The sequence below is a fragment of the Benincasa hispida genome, chromosome 8 (assembly GCF_027475165.1).
Source record: "Benincasa hispida cultivar pf3 chromosome 8, pf3_genome.v1.1, whole genome shotgun sequence".
Classification (NCBI taxonomy): Eukaryota; Viridiplantae; Streptophyta; class Magnoliopsida; order Cucurbitales; family Cucurbitaceae; genus Benincasa; species Benincasa hispida.
In genome coordinates, this window is record NC_143485.1 from 32,177,813 (window position 1) to 32,202,447 (window position 24,635).

Consider the following 24,635-nt stretch of genomic DNA (forward strand, 5'->3'; position numbering starts at 1 on the left):
ACTCAACTAAGAACACTATATTTATGGGTCAAACTTTTATATTAATTCTGAGTTTGATTCTTATCCCCGAATCAACTATTTTTCTCATATTAAACATGGAAGAAATATCCATTTGATTCCTAAATTTAATCCGGTTTTTATTTAGTCTCTAAATTCCAAACGTTACATTATTTCTATCTCTAAATTTTAAAATCAAAATATCACGCTTTTACTCTTGAGCCTTTAGTTTTCATTTGATTCTTAAATTTCAATAGTTTACACTTTCATCAATTTTTAATAATGCTCACTTTTTGTTAATTAATTAAATAATTACGATGCGAATTTTTTTAATTAATTTTAAATGCGACAAAAAAATAGTAAAATTAACACTAAATATAATTCAACTGGCGTGAACTCATACTATTAATGTCAAAGTCTGAGATTAATGAAAGAAAGAAATTAAAGTTAGTATTTAGTGAAAAACTAAATGTAAAAGTATAGTTCTTAAAACCTTTGGACAAAGCAAAAGCAAAAACAAAATCCAAAATTTAATGGTAAAAATAGAACATTTTGAGGCCCAATGACTAAACGAAAACACAACCCAAGTAAAAATATAACATTTTGAAACCTATGAATCAAATAAAAACTACAAAGACCAAAAAGAGGTATTTTTCCTATTAAAAAACTCCTAAAAAAATCAATATATCAATTCTTAGCCGTATAAATATGAACTACCATTATCAACAATCCTCAAGACTTTTTTTTATATCTACGAGGGTCTGAGCCAGCTTGCACGGTACCGGATATTAAACCCCTCAAGTCATTTTGACCAACGACACACTAAAGTTGAAACTCAATTCCTTAAATAAAGAATAAGTTGTACAAATACTGATTTCCATTTTCTAGTTCCTTTAGGACAAGAGAATGAGCAAAAGAAAATTATTTCCTCTCAAAATTATGCTAAATACGCACGACGGCAGCAGATTGGGTTTCATTTGTACACACAGTTTCTTCAAGTCTATGGTCAGCTACACTAATTCTAGTTCTACAAAATTCTTTACAACTCAATAGCAGATTCTTAAACACCGGATTTGGTAAGTCATTTCTAGTAAGAAGCATGCTAACCTTATTAATTAACTGAATAACAGTATCTTTAGGAAATCTTTTCTCTTTCAGCAAATTTAGCCAACCCGACTCAGAGAAATGATGTACATCGCTACTATCGTGATTGGAAATGCAAGAGAGAGCTTCAGAGTAGTCACCTCTAGCCAGCTTCATGCAAAACCTTTCTTTGAGGAGCGGCGGTGGCGGAGTCCGGTCAGCCTGAGCAAGGTGCTTCCATGTTGTTTCCAGTAGCTCATCCTGTTTAACAGAAGTCCGTGGTTAATTGAAAGCAAAACTGTAACAAGTTTAAGCAATTGACTTATATTGGTTTACTCCTTTGGTAGAGCAGAAATTGACACCAAATCAAATACAGAACATAAAGAAATCTAGTTTCAATTCTCAGTATAATTTCTGGGTAAACAAACAGAAGCAGAACTCGACTTCCAGGCATGAACGTGAACCCCATGATATACATATGTCTTCAGTAGAAGTGGCCAACATACCATTCAATCTTGAAATTCATGATAGATTACATTCAATACTTCAACAAATGATCAATGTTTGATATTCCTACGAAGTTAAATATCAGGGGAAAATGGTCGAATTCTGCTTCCAATTACTTTCATGATATTATCTCTTATTACCATTACATTCCGTTAACATATGCAGAATATTTAAGATTATCGTCAATTAGAAACAACTTTCCTAGGGCTACCTTAAATTATACACGCTGAGTAATGAACTGTCCAAATTTAAATGGGCTAGTGGTGGGATAAACTTCAAAAAAACCTATAAACGAGGGAGAAATAAGGAAAGCAGAAGAAGTTGAATTTAAAAGGTCCACCTTTCCAGCCCTAGCAGCCTCCAATATCATCCGCAGATGACGTTTCGGGTTGAAGTGATACCCATAAAGAAGCATCTGGTCATAGAAATAGCCAAAATCATCCCATCTTTTTTCTGCAAAAGATGCATCTAGCATGGTGTTGAACATATAGATATCTGGTAATACTCGATCCCTATAGTCAGATACAGTGCTGATGTTTCGTCCGTGCTCTGACAAATTTTGAAACAGCTCTCTAGCCTCTTCAAACATCCCATGTTCCAAGTAACCTTTCAACAACATATTATAAGTAACAAGATTGGGGGAGCAAAAGGTCTTCATGTGGTTGAATATATAGACTGCACTTCTTATGTCTTTTGAGTCCAAACAAGCTTGAATCAAACCGGTGTAAGTCACTACAAGAGGCTTAGTAGCAACTTTACATATCTTCTCCATCTGTAAACAATAACAAGGTCTAGTTACTAATTATCATTCTTGTAATCATACTGCAACCAGGAAGTGCAAACTCAGTTTGAATTATGAAGTAAAATTGACCTCCCAGAGGAGAGGCTAAGAATATTAAGGTGCCAGCACTTCACTCAGAAAGAGATGTCTAAGGCCAAAACATTACAATTGACAATAAAGATAATCACGAAATTGTAGGCAAGATTAAGGAAGGTTCAAAGGTTTCAAGAATTTTTAAGATATCGTGATTAGTTAACCTCAACTTCAATATTTCTTAAACAAAAAAGAGGGAGTAATAAACAGAAAAACCAAATCCTCATATCGTTTGACTTATCATTGAGTCAGGTTGACTAATTTCTTCTTCAATACTAAACCACTTCTCCTTCTCCCTTCTTAGGAGATAGACCTCAAAGTCGGGAGATAACATTTTGAACCAACTCGAAATAATCAATAATAATATATAAAATATCCACACAAGAAAAAACCAAAATAAACCTTTTCAAAATTTAAGGCTGAAAGAAACGACAAAAATTTACTATGAAATACCTGCATCAGGGCTTCTTTGCATCTACCAGCACTGCAAAGACAACGAGCAAAGTCGTAATAAAGAGCTGCAGACCCTACTATCCCTCGTCTTTCCATGTTCTCAATGGCCAGCACAGCCTCATCTGTTTTTCCTTCTTTCCAAAGTGTATTGACAAGAACTGGAAGTTTGACAAGCTAAAGCATTAAGCAAATATATAACTAGAAACAAATAAGCACACTGCGACTACCTTTATATGTCAAAGCATTAGGAATGGAAGATTTCTGCACTTTTCTGAAGAACTCATGAACCAAGTTGTACTTCCCACATTCAAGCATCACCTATCATTCAATGAAAAATGTTTCGTTCAGTAAATAAAATTGCACATGAAAATGGAAATTCAGCACAAACAAATAAACTAAGTTGAGCTTTACTAAAATGTGTTCAAGACACTACAAGAGAAAGAATATAGACCAAAGTGCCAAGCAAAATCACACCAGGAAACATATTAATAAAATATGACCAAGGAGATATCAATTTTCAACGTTAAAATTTTGGAAGTACACCACAAAATACACAAGCCATCAAAAACAAGTCACGAGATGCAAAAATCAGAAGCTAGTGGCCGAGTCTCATCAAATGCTTCCCAAATCCTTCACGTCATGGTAGAATGACTGTCAAATTTTAATAGTGGAGGTACAAACCGATTAAATTATTTGTCTTCACCTAAATTGAAAATGTGATAGGCCTCTAGGGATTAAAGTGTATATACGTAGGCATAAGAGAGGGGGAAATACATGAGGTAGTTAGTTTGGTTAGCAAGTGGGCCCGGGAATATCGTTTGTTATGGGTCCGGTTTCTGTTATAAATATAGAGCGAGTGTGTGAGGAGAGGTATCTTTTTGGCTTTATCATTCTGTAATTGTTTTCCATGGAAAACTTGGGAGAGATAGGGGAAGCTCTTGAATACTTCCCATGTTGTTGATAAATAAAATTGAGGCTAAAGCCTACCAGTTTTGGTATCGGAGCGGTTGTTTCTGGAATGGTGGAAAAATGGAAACAAGAGTAGTAGAGTTGGAAGAGAAGATGACCAGACTATATAATAAGGTAGGGGAATTGGAAGGGAAGTTTGAGTCTCGATTTGCAGAGGTCGAAGCGAATCGGGTAAAGGCAGAGCTAAGAATCGAGAACTTGGAGATAATTATGCAACGGATGGACACGTGGGCAGCGGATTGAAAGAAACAGCCTCAACGGAACGGACGATCACTACTAAAGGGAAAAACCAATGGAAGAAGATTCGGTGCAAGGGATGAAGAGTGATCAGAGCACTAACCTGGTGAATCACAATGGAATTAGTGCTCTGTGCGCTCCAAATAACCGTGAAGTTCCCCAGTTTGATATGCATCTACGCAAGCTAGAGGTCCCAATTTTTAAAGGTGAAGTAGGAGAAAACGTTGATGGTTGGCTTCATCAGGTCGAAAGATACTTCATTGTGAATCGTTTGACGGAGAAGGATAAACTCGACACTGTGGAGTTGTGTTTGGAAGGAGAAGCCTTCGACTGGTACCAATGGCAAGATGATGTTCGGATTCCTTCACCTGCACCAAAAGCCTAACGAAGTTCCCAAGAACAAAGCAATACTCTGGACAATTTTATTTATGAACCTCAAGGGAAATTACAGTCCGAAAAGAGAAGTACTCAATAAAGAAACAAGAAAAATATCCCTAAACTCCAGTACATTCAAGAGGGTTGGAATTCCTCTCCAACAAACTAAGCTTGTCCAATACTTCCCCCCGCCATTTATATGTATTCCTCAAGGTGAAATTGAGGATACTGCTGCTTCATTCCAATCATTCCTTCCCATGTAGCTTCACTTCCTGGTTAATGTCTTCATTTAACCGGCCATTCTTCCTAGAGTAAGGTAGTGTTCCAACAGACTCCCAAAATGGTTCCCGATGTCATTTGCAGTTTAAAATCATCGAACAAATCTGGAGGCCGATTCTGAATCTGGGCCGCCTTCCCCAAACATTTTTTTAGCTGAGAAACGTGAAAGACATCATGTATCCTCGCATCGTTGGGTAGCTCTAATTTATAGGCCACTGTTCCCACTCTGTCCACCACCTTATAAGGTCCATAAAAACATGAGGCTAACTTTTCACACCTCTGTTCGGCCAACGTGTGCTGTCTATACGGTCGTAGTTTAAGAAATACAAGGTTGCCAACCTCAAAATTGAATTTCCCTACGATGTTTTTCTGCATAATGTCTCATTCTTTCTTGAGCCAAGGCCAAATGTTCCTTGAGTGCCACCAACCCCCGGTCTCGTTCTAACAATTGTTGTTCTAACGTGTCGTTCATTGTCTTCCTATACTTGTAGGATATTAGGGGAGGAATGAGTCTCCCAAAAACCACTGTGTAAGGAGTGGTATTGATGGACGCGTGGAATGTCATGTTGTACCAATACTCGGCCCAAGGAATGGAGTTGTACCACTGTTTGGGTTGTTCGTTGCAAAAGCACCTGAGATATGTTTCCACACAATGGTTGACTCTCTCCATTTGACCATCCGTTTGGGGGTGAAAAGCCGTACTCCACTTGAGCGCCACTCCATGGGCTGCACACAACTCCATCCAAAAGCTGCTCACGAAGATTTTGTCACGATCTAATACAATGGAGCGAGGGAACCCGTGATGGCGTGCTACTTCCCAGATAAAAACGTCGGCTACCTTCTTTATCGTGAATGGATGGCTCAATGGGATGAAGTGGGCATATTTGCTCAATTGGTCCACTACTACCATCAAGGAGTCTTTCCCATGGGATTTGGGTAGCCCTTCCATGAAATCCATTGATATATCTTCCCATACACGATAAGGAATGGGTAATGGTTGCAACAACCCTACCGGAGCTAATAACTCATGCTTGTTCCGTTGGCATATCATACACTCGGCCACATGCTTCTTGACATCATTTTTCATGTCATGCCAGTAAAGCTCTTCTGCCGGTCTTTTATATGTGCGTAAATATCCGAAATGTCCCCCCAAAATGGAATCGTGGAAGGTCGTCAACAGGGTGGGGATGAATACGGAGTTCTTCGATATGACCAGTCTTCCCTTCTACAACAACACTCCTTGTTCAATGGTGAACTTGGCAACACTCATGGGGTCCTCCTTAATCTTCTTAATTATTTGTTGTAATTCCATGTATGCCTTTACTTCTTGTTGTATTATTTGGTAGCAAGGGGGCTACCAATGTCATCAGTTCTACTGTTTGTGGCCTTCGAGACAGAGTATTGGCAGCCTTCTTGTTGAGTCCTAATCGATAAAGAATCTCAAAATCATATTCGAGTAATTTGATCAGCCACCTCTGATTTGGACCTCCCTTTGTTCTAATAAGAATTTGAGGACTTTTTGGTCCAAGATGACTGTGAACTTGCGCCCCAATAAATATGGTCTCCACTTTTGTACGGATAAAACCACTGCCATTAGCTCCCTTTCGTAAATAGATTTCCCTTGGGCCCTTGCTCACAAACCTTAGCTGAAGTACGCAATTGGTTTGTGCTCCTGCATAAGGACAGCTCCCAATCCGGATCTGGATGCATCGATTTCTATAACAAACGGTAGTTCAAAGTTAGGGAGGGTTAGAAAAGGGAGGGTGACCATGGCTTGCTTAAGAGTGTTGAAGGTTGTTGTAGCTCCCTTTGGTATGGTTGTCAATCTTCTCCTCCATCACTCATTTCTTCTTTGCCCTCATTTTTCCCAAGTTTGAAGTTTGTTGGCTCTGATACCAATGCGTTAGGATTCCTTCGCCTGCACCAAAAGCATAACAAAGTTCCCAAGAACAGAGCAATGCTCTGGACAATTTTATTTATAAACTTCAAGGGAAATTACAGTCCAAAAAGGAAAGTACTTAATAAAGAAACAAGAAAAAGATCCTTAAACTCTAGCACATTCAAGAGGGTTGGAATTTATCTCCTACAAGCTAAGCTTGCCCAGTTCTTACCAAAACTTTTTTCCCCTCTCCTACTTTCTTACCCCTACGTTTATATGTATTTATAATTGGGGCCTCATAAATGATCAAGTCAAAATAGGTAGCCGGACGGAATTTCGACAATTGTTATGGAGGCGATTCAAACCAACCGATCAGGGAGATAAACACGAGAGGTTGATGAAACTGCAGCAAGAAACCACCGTCCAAGAATATCGTCGGCGATTCAAACAATTTTCGGCTGGCCTGAAGGACATGAGTGATGCAGCCCTAGAAAGTAAAATTGTGTGTGGGCTTAAGGAGGATATACAAAGTGAAATGAGAAAGTTGGATCCAATGGGCCTTACGACCAAAATGGAAATGGCCCAAGTAATATAAGACGATTTGGCGATTGAACTTAAGCAGATCCAAGGAGTGTTGGGTAGCCCAAATGCTTCAACAAAAAATGGGCCAACTGGGTCAACCACATTTAGCTCGTCAAGTTCAAATGGGCCCAATACGAGCGCTAACATGAATGCAAATATGGGTAATTTGGCTCGCACAATTACCATCAGTCCTCATCGAAGCTCAACAACGTCTTCGACTTCGATAACACCAACGTGGTCGTCTGGAGGTAAGCCCATGCCACCGATAGATCCTTAACACCGATTGACTAATATCGAGATGCAAATTAAGAAGGATAAGGGGCTATGCTTTAAGTGCAATGGAAAATTTAGTACTGGACATCAATGCCCTAAAGAGGAATTGAACGTGTTTGTCATACAAAAGGTGAAGATTTGACTGATTACCTAGAGGAATCAGAAGGGACAATGTATGAGGGGAAGGTTGCAAACTCTCCAGAAGCGGAAATAGCAACATCATCATTGAATTCGTTGGCTGGTTTTGATTCTTCGAAAACTGTGAAGATAAAAGGGAAAAAATTCATGGAAGGGAAGTGGTCATATTAATCAACGGCGGTGTGACGCATAGTTTTACATCGAAAGAAGTAGTGGCTGAGTTGAAGTTGTTGGTGTCACCTTCCGAAGGGTATGGCGAGGTGCTTGGAACAGGGGGACCGTCCGAACCGCAGAATTTGTAGAGGTGTGCTCTTAACTATTTCTAAATTATCAATTATACATGATTTTCTACCCTTACCTCTTAGCAGTGATGACGAACAATATTGGGAGTTACTTGGTTGGAAACTTTAGGGAAGATCCAATTTGATTACCACTTGTCAGAGATGGATTTCTGGATTGGGGAATGGCAAGTGCATTTGTACAACGATTGGAGTTTGGTTAAATCACAGATTTCCCTCAAATCGATGATGAAGTCTTTAGCAAAGGAAGATTAGGGGATGCTGATTGAGCTTAGTGTCTTGGAATAGACGGCCAACACTGATAGAGAAGAGAACGGACCTAGAGAATTGAATACATTCCCAAGTGCAATTCAAGAGTTAGTGCAGAAGTTTTCGGTAGTGTTTGAGCCATTAGGTGCATTGTCTCCAGCACATCAATACGACCACACCATCGAACTTCAACCAAGGATTGGGCCCGTCAATGTAAAGTCGTAGGTACCCATAATTCCAAAAGGATAAAATCGAAAGATTGGTTCAGGACATGCTGTTGGCAAGACTAATTCAACCTAGCCGGAGTCCATTTTCAAGCCCTATACTGCTGGTCAGAAAGAAAGACCGCAGTTGGCGCTTCTGTGTGGATTACCGTGCATTGAATGACGTTACTATTCCAGAGAAGTACCCAATTCCTATTGTTGATGAGTTACTTGATGAATTATTTGGGGTTGTGATTTTTTCTAAGATTGATCTAAAGGCAGGATATCATCAAATTAGGGTGAGACCATCCGATGTGCACAAAACAGCCTTTCGAACACATGAAGACCATTACGAATACTTGGTCATGCCATTCGGATTAAAAAATTCCCCCACATTCCAATCAATTATGAATGATATTCTCCAACCATATTTGAGGAAATTTGTGTTGGTTTTCTTTGATGACACTCTGGTTTATAGCTCTTCCATGGAGGATCATCTCGCACATTTGGAAATAGTGTAGGGCTTGCTATGGGAGAATCAATTGGTGGCAAATTTCAAAAAACGTCAGTTTGCAGTCGCAAGCATTGAGTACTTGGGTCATATTATTTTAGTTGGCCAGCCTTAAAGAATGTCAAGGAGTTATGAGGGTTTTTGGGCCTTACCGGATATTATCGTAAGTTTGTTGCTAATTATGGGTTCATTGCCTTACCATTTTTTTTAATAAGAATTTCCTTACCATTTTTTTTATTTATAAGAATTGCCTTACCATTGACTCAATTGTTGAAGAAAGGTGGCTTCACATGGGGCCCCGAGGCCAAGGAGGCATTTCAACGCCTAAAATCAGCAATGATGTCGGTTCCGGTGTTGGGTATACCTGATTTTTCTCAATCATTTGTAGTTGAAATGGATGCATTTGGAGTAGGTGTGGGTGCTGTGTTGATGCAAAACCAACGACCGCTCGCATATTTTAGCCAACCACTACCTCCAGCTCATTGTTATAAGGTAGTGTATGAACGGGAATTGATGGCAATTGTATTTGCTATTTAGAAATGGCGGGCATATCTTTTGGGACAATGATTTGTGGTGCGAACTGATCAGTGCAGCCTTAAGTTTTTACTTGAACAAAGAGTAATTGCTGGGGAATATCAACAGTGGATAGCCAAGTTGATGGGATATGATTTCACTGTTGAATACAAGAAAGGGAAGGAAAATTCAGCAGCAGATGCTCTATCCAGATTACCACCAGCCATGGTATTTGAATTTTTTAGTGTGGTTGATGGAATTAATACATCAGTGTTTGTTAGTTAGATCCAAGAAGACGACACTCTTAATGGAATTTTGCAGGCTTTGCTTCATAATCATCCAACTCCCGCGGGTTATGCTCTCAATGGGAAGTTATTAACATATCGTGGCCTATTGGTTCTCCCTGCCAATTCACCAACGATTCCATTACTGTTAGCTGAATTTCATAATAGCCCAGTAGGAGGGCATCAAGGAGCATTGAAGACTAATCAACGTCCATCCCATGAGGTGTATTAGGCAGGAATGAAAGCTCAAGTCCGTGCATTCACGGCGGAATGTGTTGTATGTCAGCAAGCAAAGTATTTAACTTTATTCCCAGTCGGTCTTCTTCAAGTTCTTACCATTCCCGAGCAAATCTGGGACGATATAAGCATGGATTTCATTGAAGGGTTGTCCAAATCGAAAGGTTTTGACACAATTTTACTAGTCGTTGATTGGCTTTCCAAGTATGCTCACTTTGTTGCCCTCAAACACCCTTTTACTGCCATTTTTGTTGCTGCTGTATTTGTGCGAGAAATTGTGTTTACATGGTTGTCCTCGAAGCATTATTTCTGATCGCGATAAGATATTCACAAGTTTGTTTTGGGAAGAACTTATGCGTTTATTAGGAACACAATTACAAAGGAGTACCGCATACCATCCACAGACCGACGGTCAAACAGAGGTGGTCAATCATGGTGCGGAGACATACTTGCATTGTTTCACCATGGGCCCAAACAGTGGTCTAAATAGTTGTGGTGGGCTGAATTTAGTTACAATGTGACTACCCACACATCTACACGGGTTACACCCTTTGAGGTGGTTTATGAATGCCCTTCACCCCCTTTGCCGCCATATGCTAAGGGGTCTAGCATGGTACACGAAATCGATCTTTTGTTACAGGACCAGGATGTTATGTGAAAGAACTTGAAGGCATCACTTTTGAAAGCACAGCAACAGATGACCAAATCAGCCAATGATAAACGAAGGGACGTGCAATATGATGTCAATGATGGGGCTTATCTCAAGCTTCGACCGTATCGTTAATCGTCCATTAGTAAACATACTCATCCAAAGCTTGCTCCGCGTTTTGTTGGCCCTTTTCAGATCATCGCTCGTGTAGGACCTATGGCCTATTGCCTTGCTTTGCCTCCAAACTCTGGCATCCATCCCATTTTCCATGTGTCAGTATTCAGGAAAGTAGTGGGCACCAATTTACCAATTTTCCCTATACCATCATTAGCACCTGACTTATCAAAGGCTATTACACCTGAACCAGTTCTCGGCTTAAGGCAGTCTCCCACGAAGGAGGGTGTGCTGGAAATGTTGATTCAATGGGCAGAAAGCACGAAACGGTCTTCTCTTTATATCTCTCCCTGTAAGGAAGGCTGTATGTCCCAGTGTTCTCCCTACGCAGGTAACACCCTACTCGTATTACCATGGTCTTCCGAGTAGGATATGTAATACGTCCGACGTCACACCAGACGTCCGACTTGAACTTGCCCAGCTCCAGGGGCACCTTACTTCTAGTTCTTTTCCAGACTACCTCCTTGACATATAGTTTTCTTTTCTTGGGTCACTTGTTGTTAAGCTAGCAACAGCTATTGAGTTGCAATTCAAACAGCTTACCTGAAGATGCTACGTGAGAACAAGCTGACTTGATCACATCTCTGTTTCCGAATTTCCACCTTGAGGACAAGGTGGCTCTTTGGCGGTAGAATAATGATAGGCCTCCCGGGATTAAAGTGTATAGCATAAGAGAGGAGGGAAATACATGAGGTAGTTAGTTTAGGTTGATTCAATGGGCAAACAGCTTACCTGAAGATGCTACGTGGGAACAAGCCGACTTGATCACATCTCAGTTTCCAAATTTCCACTTGAGGACAAGTTGGCTCTTTGGCGGGTGAATAATGATAGGCCTCCAGGGATTAAAGTGTATATACATAAGCATAAGAGAGGAAGGAAATACATGAGGTAGTTAGTTCAGGTAGCAAGTGGGCCCGGCAATATTGTTTATTATGGGTGAGGTTTCTGTTATAAATATAGAGTGAGTGTATGTGGAGAGGTATCTTTTTGGCTTATCATTCTGTAATTGTTTTCTGTGGAAAATTTGGGAGAGATAGGGAAGCTCTTGAATACTTCCCCCGTTGTTGATAAATAAAATTGAGGCTAAGGCCTACCAAAATCTATAAGAGTTGACTTAAAGAACTGACTTTTTGTTTTATAAGGAAAAAAGAAACTTGTGAAATAATTAGGTAACTGGTTTTGGAAATTGGGTTACCTTAATTCATTCTCAACAGTGCATGAACTAAAATTTTCATTTAAACAATCATGAACCTGTGAACAATAATTTTAAGTACACATGAACTCAACCTTCAACAAATAGCTTATTAATACCCTTGTGAAGGATAGACGAAAGTAATCCTTCAAATGCTGCTTCTGATAAGTGAAGGCATCATCTAACCAGAAAATGCATCCTTGACCAAGTCCAAGCGTGCACTTACTCATATGAGACTGAGTGAGAAAGGCTAAGCCGAACTGCACGAAATATTGGCATCCTTTATTTCTATTCGTCTCAAAAAGAATAGTCTCAGTCTTCTTTCTTTCTAAGCTTACCATTCAGTGCCTTAATTCACAGTAACCTTTTACAAGTAGGACTAACCCTCTTCCAAGACTCAGAACCCAATATATCCATCCATGTCCATGCAATACCCAAAACCATTTACTTTCTCTAATCAAAAAGTAAGAATAATATTTAACACTAACATCTGAATGGATCCAACGCAACTTAATGAGTGAACATCCCTTCTTGGGTGCACAAAATCAAGCATTTTTCATTCACAGCATCTCAAAGCATTAGAAAAATCATTCTGAATTTCAAAATAGACTTGCAAACCACATGAACAATAGAAAGAAATCAAAGGACCAACTACCTCCATGACCAATCCATATGTTGAGGTGGAAGGCTGTAGACCTTGTTTCTTCAATTCCTGCAAGACCCAGAATGCTCCTTCCAAGTTTTTTCGTTTAACACAAGCATTTAAAACCTGAAAGAAAGAAATAAAAAGGCTACTACAAATGAACAACTCGTAAGAAACCCCATGCAAGATATATTTAAATAAAGAATTCAGAAATCCTTTTGTTTCTATTAGCATTTCATAACAATAATAATGAACAAATATAACAATGAGTTAAGTTATAAATTTGAAGAGAGATTGAAAAAATATTACTTTTGAAAAAAACATGTACTTGCACCAAATGAAGGAAGCATGATGGAGCCTTACCTTAATGACTGAGTAATTTAAAATTACGAAAAAAATAGAAAGGGAAATAGCAAGAGTATGTAGGATGGAAAATGAAAACATGAAGAAAATCAACAATGCTTCGAAGACTCAACTATGTCATTTCATACCATCTAAATAAAATGTTAACTTTTCCTATCAAAAAAAAAAATATATATTAACAAAATGATAGTAATAATAATAAAAACCTCTGGAACCCAAATTTTAGATGGCCGCTAACTCTCACCTTCACTAGACCCTTTTAGGTTTTTGCAACTTGTTTTGGGATTTTTCTCCCTTTTTTGATGAATTAGTGTTTTCGTGTATATTTCTCTCGTTTTTGGTTGCCCACTTTTGTTGTAGAGCCTATTTTTTCCTATGGCCTCTTCTTATATTTCTTTCATTTGTCATGATAAAAGTGGTGCTTTTATCCAAAAGGAGGGGAAAAAAGAAAGATGTGTAAATACAAACCCAACCATGTATACAAAATCTAAATCTTTACTCAATCATGGAACCATCACAATAAAATATTCACTACAATCTAGATTATTATCATAATTAAATTTCCCGATCTAAAAATAAATATGTTATGAGCAAAACAGCAAAACTATTCATAACAAGATTATATTGCTCTTTAACATTCTTTCCACAAAATTGCCTGTAAGATATAAAATAATCTATTGATTATGGCTCACCGCATTATAGATAACTATATCAGGTTCCAACCGTGGGTCCCACTTCTCAAGTACCCCTGTTTTAAACTTCTTCTTTGGAGGAGACCGCATGCTATCAATCACATCAAAGAGTTCCTTCATATATCCTGCTTGTCCAAGAGTGACAGCAATACTATGATATGCTACTAAGTCAGGATATGAGGTAAAGTGTTGCTGAAGGGAAACAGAGATGATACAACCAGGGTTAGTATAATTCTATCAATTTCAGCATCTATTTACGTAAACATGCACAAACCAAGACTGCAAATCCTAATGAAGGTAGGTAGTTATCTGCCTACCTGCATTGCATGGAATAAATTGAGTGCCTCCACAGGTCTCCTCGCTTTTCCAAGTACATCAAGGGCAGTGGTGTATATAAATCTGGTTAGTCAGAGAACATTCTTGGTGACAGGGCAATGCAAGAAAGTAAATATCTTTTCCATTTTAAAATTTTTATGTTTTCTATTATATTTGAGTTATTTTTCAGCGTATTGTCACTTTCCAATTCAATTGATTAATGATTACCATATAAATTATTAGACTAAGATTCGAATTCTCTCTAAGTAAATCTTTTAGTGGGTGCAAGATTCTTTAAGAAATGTTAGGACCAAAGACTTTTTATTAAATCACCAACCACTCAAAAAGCATAAGTTCATGGGTTATGGTAAATTTAATTATATTAATACTTCAACACTCCCCTTCATTTGTGGACTTGAAAATTTGGAAAGGCCCATCAAGCAGAAATCAATATGAATTGAAGAGGAAATTATATTTTAGGAGTTTTAATGGGGGAATTTCCTACTTTAATACCACGTTAAATCACAAATATATCTAATTCTACTCTAATAGAGTGATTAGAGGGTTGAAAAAGGAGCTTAACAATACTTGTGCCCTTAATATGTTTCATGTTTCATGTTGGGTTTCGAATTTGTAGTTTTTTTTTTTTGGGTAAATATTCTATAGGCACTATTTTGCTTGATTGGATCCATTTTCTTTAGTGGGTTCCCTTTTTGGGGACTCCGTTTTTTTGTATGTCCTTGTATTGTTTTCTTGTTTTTTCCCCTCAATGAAGGTAGTTACTTTATGAGGAAAAAAATCAAATCTATCTAAAAATGTAAGTTGATGGGTTATACTTAAAAGCTTAGAGCGCGTTGAGAGGGAGTAAAATGGTGCTTTGTTAAAAACTCATCGTTTTTGTTTTATCAGTGGGCCAAACACTGGCTGGGGTTTTTTTGCCCACCTAAACCAACTCTCCCAAAGTTACCAAACAGCCCCATACTTCATATTTCTAAGAGTGAATTAAATATAAAATCCGATGAGCATATTCCCCCCTCACGCCTCTTCATATTTCCTTTTTATCCTTTCTTGACCTATTAAACTTCCTTCGGGTGTTTTACATCTAAATGAAATTAGAACAAGTTTTGTTTTCCCTCACACTATCGTTCACATTTTAACTCCTGGATGCGGCTGATAGAACCCGGATATATTGAAAGATAAACGATAACCGAAATACAAAATAAACCAAGTGTTCGAGATATTTGGATCCTCCCAATCTTGAGATAACTCTCGAGCCCTAATTCATATACCAAATATTGCTTATGTTCTCAATTCCCCTCTCCCTCTATTTATAACTGTTAAATATGGAAAGTCTTCTTCTTCCCCTTACCCATTTGGAATGTTATTTCTTGCAATTAGTATTCATTCGTTTTCTGTATTATTCTTTCCTTATTTCCATTCTTTTTACCGTTAAGTGTCTTCATATTTGGCAATTATTATTGTATATATGAGGGATACACCCCCTTGTAAAGAATGAGAAAGTAAATTGAGAAAATTCAAAAATTCAACATGGTATCAGAGTTGTCTCTCTGAATCATCTTCATAGGTTTCACGTCTGAAACCCTAGCAAAGCAAAACAAAGCATTGAAATTTCAAACAACATACCAATTTGTTTGAAGTTGTGCATCAAAAAACCACCATCCATAACTTGGAGCTTCACGTCCGAAGCAAAGTCGTGCTTCATAGTTGTGCTCACACCAGTCTTTTCGTGTTCTTCGAGTACATACAAATCTATACTCAAATTCGTGCTCGAAGCACATCAGTCAAGTTCGTGGGTTGATATCAGTCAAGGTCGAGGTTGTGCTCTCTTGCCGATTATCATTTTCCATATCAGTCGAGGTCAAAGCCGTCGGTTGAAATCAGTTGAGGTCGTTCGATTATGAGACGTACCAATATCAGTCTCGAGGTTGTTCGATTTTTTCAATCATGGTATCAGTCGAGCAGTTTCAATCGAGTATCGAAGTCATGCCTTCTTTCATTAAGTCGTGTTCGATTATCATTTTTTTTTTTTTTTTTGGGGGGGGGGTTCAATCAGGTCAGAATATTAACCGAGTCTAGGAGGATTATCAACCGGATCTAGGAGGACAGCTTGCTTCTATTCGAGTCTGGGAGGTTCTGTCTTTTCCTTTTCCCTTTCTTTTTGTCTTGCCAATTATCAATTATCCGACTACTTTTTTTTCTTTATTCTTCCTTGATTCTTTATGGCATCCATAAATTCTAAAAATACAAAAGGGACCATACTTCTAATTACTAATCACAAATTAAATGGAATGAATTATCTCTATTGGTCACAATCTGTTATGATGTTTATATGTGGAAAAGAAAAAGGAAGATTATCTGTCAAGCAAAAATCCTATCCCAAACCAAGCTGATCAAAAATACAAGACATGGAAAGTGAAAAATAATATGGTTGTGTCATGGCTCAACTCCATGACGACATAGATTGGTGAAGGATTTCTGCTCTTTTCAACTGCAAGCAAAATCTGAAAAGTAGCTCCTGAAACATATTCTGACCAAGAAAATACAGCGAAATCATTTGAAATTGAAGGTAAAATTCACGAGCTACGACAAGGGGATATGCAAGTTACTCATTATTTCACTCAATTGTCTCATCTTTGGCAACAACTTGATGTATTTAAAAGTCACAAGTGGGAATGCACTGCAGATGGAGCCACATACAGAAAGATAGTTGAGAAGAAACGAGTGTTCAAATTTCTTATTGGCCTTAATAAAGAACTAGATGAGGTACGTGGTAGAATCTTAGCTATTAAACCCTTACCTAACATTAGAGAAGTTTTTGCAGAAGTAAGAAGAGAAGAAAGTAGGAAGAAATTAGTGTTAGGAGTGACTGCAAGCTCTGCATCTGAAGGATCGTCTTTAATTGCTCGAAACCTTGGTAATGAGGTACGTATAAATACTCATGATAACCATTACAATCGAAATCAGAACTACACAGGAACTGATAATCGACAACGAAAACCAAGACCATGCTGTGAACACCGTAGAAAACCAAGGCACACTAAAGAAGTGTGTTGGGATATTCATGGTAAACCTCCAGATTGGAAGCCAAACAAAGGTACAAGAGATAGACGTGGAAAGGCCTACCAAGCAAGTACAACAACTGAAGGTAACTTCAATCCTGAACATAATGTGTTTACTAAAGAGTAGTTGGTCCTTCTCAAAAACTCTTTGGTCAACCCAAATCTGCTCAAAAAACATCAGAAACCAGTGTAGCAACAGTTGCACAATTAGGTAACTTCCTTTGTGCTCTTAATGCAACCAAAGAAAATTGCAATACTTCGATTATTGATTCCGGAGCATCATATCACATGACAGGTGATATCTCACTTGTAACTAATTACACACACTGTAGCAGACGCAGTCAAACTACTGTAAAAATTGTTGATGGTACTTATTCTAAAGTAATGGGGGAACTCGCAATGTTTTTATATCTAAAGATCTTGTTTTAGAAAATATGTTGCATGTCCCAAACCTTAGATGCAATCTCCTTTCCATAAGCAAATTAACTCTTATGAAAAAGTGCAGTGCAACTTTCTACTCACATAATTTCATATTTCAAGATTTGAATTCGGGGAGGATGATTGGCAACGCTAAGGAATCCTCGAGTCTCTACATACTGAATGCTCTTAAGTCTCAAGTCAAGGAGTTAGGTCTTAGCAAATCTACTTTTGTTATTTCTAAAGACAATTACGATAGTAAATCTACTTTTGTTGTTTCTAAAGACAATTATGATAGTACAAATAATGTTATGGCATAATCGTTTAGGACATCCCAATTTTTTATTTTTGAAACAAATTTTTCTAGATATTTTTAATAAAGGTTCTTAGGGTTTTCAATGCGAATCTTCAAGTCCGGTAAGTACTTGTAAACCCTCTTATCCTTTTTCTGTGATGCATAGTGATGTTTGGGAGCCTAGTAGAGTTCAGAATGTAACAGGAGCTAAATAGTTTGTTTCCTTTATTAATGATCACACTAGACTTACTTGGGTATTTTTAATGAAAGAAAAATTTAAGGTCACTACCATATTTCAAAACACGTATGTCATGATTCTCAATCTCTTTAACACTAAAATCCATATATTTCACATTGATTAATGCTAAGGATTATTTTAACACTTCCTTAAGAAACTTTCTGAAAGACAAAGGTATTGCCCACTTAAGTACATGTCCTAACACTCCCCAGCCAAATGGAATTGCGGAGAGAAAGAACAGACATCTCTTAGAAGTTTCTAGAGTTTTGATGCTTTTCGCTAACACCCCCATCAATTTTGGGGAGAAGCTGGTCTGACAGCCACATACCTTATTAATAGAATGCCCTATCGGACATTAGGCTTCAAAACTCCCTTACAAAAACTTAAGGAAGTATTTCCACATAATAGATTATTTTCTCAAGTTCCCTTAAAAATATTTGGTTGTACAGTCTTCGTTCAAGAGAATCGACCTAATATGAGTAAATTAGATCCTAAGGCAATCAAATGCATCTTTCTCGGTTATGCTCCAAGCCAAAAAAGATACAAATGCTATTCACCAACCATTAAAAAGTTCTATACCACCATGGATGTAACTTTCTTTGAAACTCAACTTTATTTTCAAAAGCAAGGTACCATTGAACCTTCCACTCTCCTTGAAAATGAAGGAACCCCAGAAACAGATTTCATTGAAAAGAGTGCTCCATTTCTACATGAAACTGATGTTTCCAATCAAAACACACTTGAATGCAGGAAAGATCCTAGTCTATACTCGAAGAAAAAAAACCATTGGACATGAACCAGTACTCAGTCAAAACCCAACCGAAAAACAGGAAAACCATGTCTCCAACTCCACAACGGAAACACTCACCGAAGACATTGATCTTCCCATTGCAAAATAGAAAGGGGTAAGAACTTGTACGATGCATCCATTCAAAACTACCTGTCCTACAAACATCTCTCTCCCAAGTTCAAAGCACTCACAACTACACTATACAAAATACACATTCCGAACAATGTCCAGGAAGCCCTCAAAGACATCAATTGGAAGCAAGCTATATTAGACGAAATAAAGGCCTTGGAAAAGAACAACACATGGGAAATAACAGACCTACCTCTAGGGAAGAAAACAGTAGGATGCAAATGGATGTTCACCATCAAATACAAAGCTAATGGAGAAATAGATAGGCTCAAAGCTAGACTCGTTGACAAAGGATTCATCCAGTCTTACGGCATTGACTACCAAGAAATATTTGCCCTGGTAGCAAAATTAAATACTATCCGTGTCCTTTTTTCCTTAACAATGAATAATGATTGGATACTTCACTAATTAGATATAAAAAAATACCTTCCTTAATGGAAACTTAGAAGAAGAAGTGTATATAGATATACCTACCGATATAGAATCAACTAAAACCATGAATAAGGTATGCAAACTCAAGAAATCCCTTTATGGCCTAAAACAATCCTATAGGGCTTGATTTGACAAATTTTCAAAAGTGGTAAAGAAAAACGGGTACTTGCAATGTCAATCTGACCATACCCTTTTTGTCAAACATCTTTACAAGGGTAAAATAGCAATTATCATTGTCTATGTAGATGACATTATCCTTACAAGAGATCATGAAGAAGAAATAAGAAATCTTAAGCTACTCTTAGCCAAAGAATTTGAAGTAAAAGACTTAGGCAACCTTAAATACTTCCTAGGGATGTAAGTGGCCCGCTCCAAAACAGGTTTGAGCATTTCTCAAAGAAAATATGTCCTTGATATTTTAAAAGAAACAGATATGCTTGGATATAAGCCTGCTAATATCCCATTGACACAAATCATCACATAATCAAAGAAAACACAGTGATTAACAAAGATCGGTATCAAAGGCTAGTTGGAAAATTGATTTTCCTAACTCACACTAGACCTAATATCTGTTTTGCAGTTAGCTTTGTAAGTCAGTTTATGAATAGTCCAACAAAAGACAATATGCAAGCTGTACAGAATACTAAGGTACTTGAAAGGAACTCCAGGAGAAGGATTGTACTTCAAGAAATCTAAGAAAAGAAACATTGAAATCTTCACAGATGCCAATTGGGCAAGCTCAAAAATAGACAGAAGATCAACTACTAGATATTGTACCTTTGTTTGGGGAAACTTAGTCACTTGGCGAAGCAAGAAACAATCAGTAATATCCAGGAATAGTGTCAAAGCTGAACTAAGAGTGCTAGCTCAAGGAATATGTGAAGGAATGTGGCTCAAAAGCATCCTATCTGAATTTAAAATCAAATCAGAAGAAACGATGGAGGTACGCTATGATAATCAAGCTACTATAAGCATCGCCAAAGACCCGGTCCATCACAATCGCATAAAACATGTGGATATTGATCGACACTTTATTAAGGAGAAAATTGAAAACAAAAGTATCTCACTCAATTACATGTCTACCAAGAGGCAGATTGCTAACATTCTTACAAAACCCTATTCAAGAACGTGTTTGAAGTCTTAAAAGGCAAGCTGGACTCGATCAACATTGGAAAATCTTCTCCTTCCCCTTAACCATTTGGAATGTTATTTCTTGCAATTAGTATTCATTCTTTTTTTTATTATTCTTTCCTTATTTCCATTCTTTTTACCGTTAAGTGTCTTTGCCATATTTGGCAATTATTATTGTATATATGAGGGATACACCCTCTTGTAAAGAATGAGAAAGTAAATTGAGAAAATTCAGAAATTCAACAATAACCAACAAATATAACTAATTCCTTATCTAATTACATTTTTTTGTTGTTTACCCACACCTTGAGGACAAGGTGTGTTTTAGGAGCCAGTAATGATAGGATCGGTATTAGGGGGTTATTAGGGTATTAAGGGCACAATAGTAATTAGATAGGGAGTTAGTTATATTTGTTGGTTATAAATAGAGGGAGAGGGGAATGGAGAACATAAGCAATATTTGGTATATAAATTAGGGCTTGAGAATTATCTTAAGAGTGGGAGGGTCCAAGTACCTCGACCACTTGGTTTATTTTGTATTTCGGTTGTCGTTTATATGACAACCAAAGAGCACACTTATGGTTGTTACATGAAACATAATTTTCTTTTTGAACAAGGTACGCAACTTTTCTACCAAGGAAATGAAAATGGAATTTCCAATGTGCATTTATGGTAACAATTTAACCCAAGGGGATTATTAAAAAGATAAGTGAGTGCTAACTTGGCCCTTCACCACTTGACCACTAAGGATTAAGAAATACCACAAGCAAAAATTGAAAGTAGTTGATCCTATTATAGATAACAACTATGATGTTAAGAATGATATTATAAATTATTTAAGAAAGTAATTAATTTATCTGTTTTCCATTTTATTGTTTTTATTTTTTATTTTGAAATGTTTTGCACAGCTATAAAATCATGATTTTAGTAATGCATTGTTAACGATTTTTTTAAAATCAAAATTGCACTTCTAGACAGCGGAAAGGCATCATAGGCCACTCATAGTCTTTTAAAACATCATGGCCAAGAACTTTTCTATAACTTTCACTACATTAATCAAGTAGTAAAGGTGAGAAATAGGGAAAAACCTCAGCTTATGTGACTTAAACCGTTCACGCATTTGAAGCCATTCGATGACTTGTAGCACTCGCCTCCAATTTCCTAGCTTACCCAACACTTGAATAACCCTTAATATTGAGTGATCTGAATATCTAATCTTTGCACTCCTCATCATTTGAGAGAACATCCACTCAGGCATATCAATGTCTGCACCATTCAATCTGTTAACAAGGAAGACCTTCAATGGAATCAATATGGAGAGACTAATTGATAATCCTCAAAGTTCAAATAATCAATAATTGATTAGTATTCTCGGGATCCCCTCATAGTACAGTTGAGTGCAGATTAGTAATTAAATTTCAAATCATAAAAAAGATATTGGAGATGATTATGAAAGTCTCCATACAATGAATAACCCGCAATATGTGTGTGAGCGATAAAAATAAAATATAAAACAATAGGCTAGTAACAGTTCATAGCCATCATTTGAACGCATTAACATATACTATCTCAATCCAAGTAGACTTCTAAATTTCATATTTACCCCTCAAATATTTAGCTTAGTGAACTTCTAAGTTCTTAGATTGAACTCTAAAATCTAAAATTGAATAAGTGTTGCAGCTGACGTTAGAACTCCTCAAACTAAATTAAAAATATAAATTACTTGAAGACTTGAAGATCAATCAACGTAACACTAAAAATCAAGCCACAGAAATACTTAAACTCAACCCTGAAGAAAAGCATCAAGACTTCCTGACCAGACTAGGCAAATATTTAACACAACCAGAGAAACTAGTACCCAACCTCGTCCACCCATAATAATGCTAGTAAAAATGTTTATAAAAATTCGAAATTTAACTACTTAAGATTATTAGTTTCACAAGCCCCCGCCCAAACAAAGAAGACATATCGAATAAGGAGTTAGTTCTCATCTCAAACTTGTACCAAGTCAAATTTAAACTTTCAGCAAGACAGAGAAGTGAGCAAGGAACAGCAAACCTCTTACAAAGCATCTGGATTCTCTCTTCCATTTCCATCTTTGAAACTCTTGGTTTATCCATTATGTCTAATGCATCAAAATTGTTGAAGGCTGCATGCTCTACCTCCAAGCTACTATCTTCAGTAAATTCAAGAAACCGCTTACCACTTTTGGATGACTCTCTGTAGGATTGCTCAGTTTTTTTTCTACCAACCTTGTCGCCTGAAATATAGTTTCTTTCAAGCTGAACACTATATTTCACAGCATTAAGAATATCCTTAGCTGGTTTAGTGTCATCATTGGCCCAAATCTTTCCCGATATTCTCATGGAACTTCCATTAGATGCACGGTGGCTTTCTCTTTTGATATCCAATGTATTAGCCTTAAAATTAATTCGTTTCTCATTGTACAACCTTGGTACTTTTGGCTCAGTGTAATTCGACCTGTTTATGTTCCTTTTCTCTTCATGTTGTTTATCATTAACCTGTGAGTCAAAAGGGGTCACCTTGCCCTTAACCTCATCATTTGATCTTGAAATTCCTTTCCTTTTGCTATCAAATTTATTTCCTAACAAATCTCTTTCACGAGTAATTCTCTCTGTATTATTGAACAAATCTTTTCGATCAACACGTTTAAACATGTTCTTTACATCCACATTACCTTGAACATCAGTCACTTTGTTTTTTCCATTATCTATTTTAGAAATGGAAGTGATCTCAGCACTCTTTACACTCGCATTTTCCTTCATCGTTAGTTTATTAGGATCGTCCGACTGCCTCTTGTACCTTCTAGTTCTAACAGTCTCCATGACCCTCACGTATTCATCGAATGACGGCTTAAATTGAAAATCGTTTTCGAGGAGATTCTCACTTGGCAATCGAATATCAGATTCTCCATTTGACGAAGCCTTAATAGATCCACATTTATGTACCCTATGTCTTAAAACTCTATGCTTTGCATCCCCAAAATTTAAGTCAGGTCCAGAAACTGAACTAGGAAAGAACGAAAACCCGAAAAAGTTATGGGAATTCTGGGTACAATGCAGTGCCGGAAATCCATTTCTTTCACAACTAGGGATGCACAAGTTTACATTCGCCATTATTACTCCCACCATTTCAGAATTACTCCTATTTCAAGAATAACTCCAATACACTCCAAACGAACTCTCAGGCACTAAGTAGAAATACAGAGTAGATATCGAAACACAAAAGTAAAAGCAAGAAAAAAAAACTAACTGCTGTTTGTACGTCACCAGTAGAAGTATTTGTCAGACTGACGGCGGAGCAACATCTCCCTGAGTCTCGCGACACGATTACATCAATATTCTCGGCTATGCCTGTTCTATCTGCGGCTCAGAACGCATTTTAGCATGTTGCACCGACCTAATTCACCGCGGAAAACTCATATAATACTTAACGTCTGCAATTCCGTGCCGTGATTGTATAGAGCCGTTCACACTTTCTCCGGCAATCGGCGGCTCCAGAAGGCATTTTTAGGTTCTCTCACCGACCAAAGGAACCTTGGAAAATTCGGTCAATACTTTACCTGAGCAATTCCGTGCCGTTATTGTATAGAACCTTCTACACCTTCTCCGGTTAACGGCGGCGCTCCAACGGAGAGAGGAAAGCGAGTTTCTTCTTTACAACTGAAAGAGAAAAGACGATTCGGATAAAATTCATCCTCCGTACAAAGTCCACGAAAAAGATAAGGAGACCTTCAATCCAATTTTTGGTCGGATTCTAAAATTTCACCTTATTTTATAAATATTTTGATTTATTTTGCTATATTTAAAAATAAATTTTAACTTTTTTCTTTTTGTTAGTGTTGAATTTAAATTACAACAATTTTGTTTATTCAGTTCCAATTTATGAATTTAGTTTTTTAGATAAAAATTATTTTGTCTTATTTTTAATCCCTTAACTTTTATTAAAGTAATAATTTAGCATGTTAGTAATGATTTATTTCTTGTACTTTCAAATGTGTAGCGATTTAGTTCTTAAACTTTAATAAATAACATTTTGGTTTCTATATTTTACAAGAATTTGTTCTTAATGTGAAAATATTCTTAAGATTTAATGACATTTCTTACATATGTAGATTGTTAAATTGATCAAA

At 37.2% G+C, this 24,635-nt stretch overlaps 1 protein-coding gene across 2 annotated transcripts; it reads right to left on the minus strand.

The window, feature by feature from the left end:
• Nucleotides 1-820: 820 nt before the first annotated feature.
• On the minus strand, nt 821-24,249 carry EMB2279 (pentatricopeptide (PPR) repeat-containing protein). 2 transcript variants are annotated; one of them, XM_039038476.2, is made up of 9 exons: nt 22,541-24,249; nt 21,571-21,762; nt 13,973-14,054; nt 13,656-13,847; nt 12,613-12,726; nt 3,142-3,232; nt 2,915-3,072; nt 1,928-2,359; nt 821-1,341 (listed from the first exon to the last, which is right to left on the minus strand). In XM_039038476.2, the coding sequence occupies exons 1-9, from the start codon at nt 23,632-23,634 to the stop codon at nt 940-942; spliced, it is 2,757 nt and encodes a 918-aa protein (XP_038894404.2). In that variant the 5' UTR covers nt 23,635-24,249; the 3' UTR covers nt 821-939. The 2 variants fall into 2 exon arrangements, with proteins under 2 accessions (XP_038894404.2, XP_038894405.2); XM_039038477.2 differs by having other exon boundaries at nt 13,656-13,780; nt 13,973-14,016; nt 22,541-24,243.
• Nucleotides 24,250-24,635: the final 386 nt, after the last annotated feature.

Coding starts and splice junctions, on each gene's coding strand:
- EMB2279 (XM_039038476.2), bottom strand. CDS start 23,634: ATGGTGGGAGTAATAATGGCGAATGTAAACTTGTGCATCCCTAGTTGT. Junction 3,073..3,141: donor TAATGCTTTGACATATAAAG/GTAGTCGCAGTG, acceptor TCAAACTTCCAG/TTCTTGTCAATACACTTTGG. Junction 2,360..2,914: donor GCAAAGAAGCCCTGATGCAG/GTATTTCATAGT, acceptor TATTGTTTACAG/ATGGAGAAGATATGTAAAGT.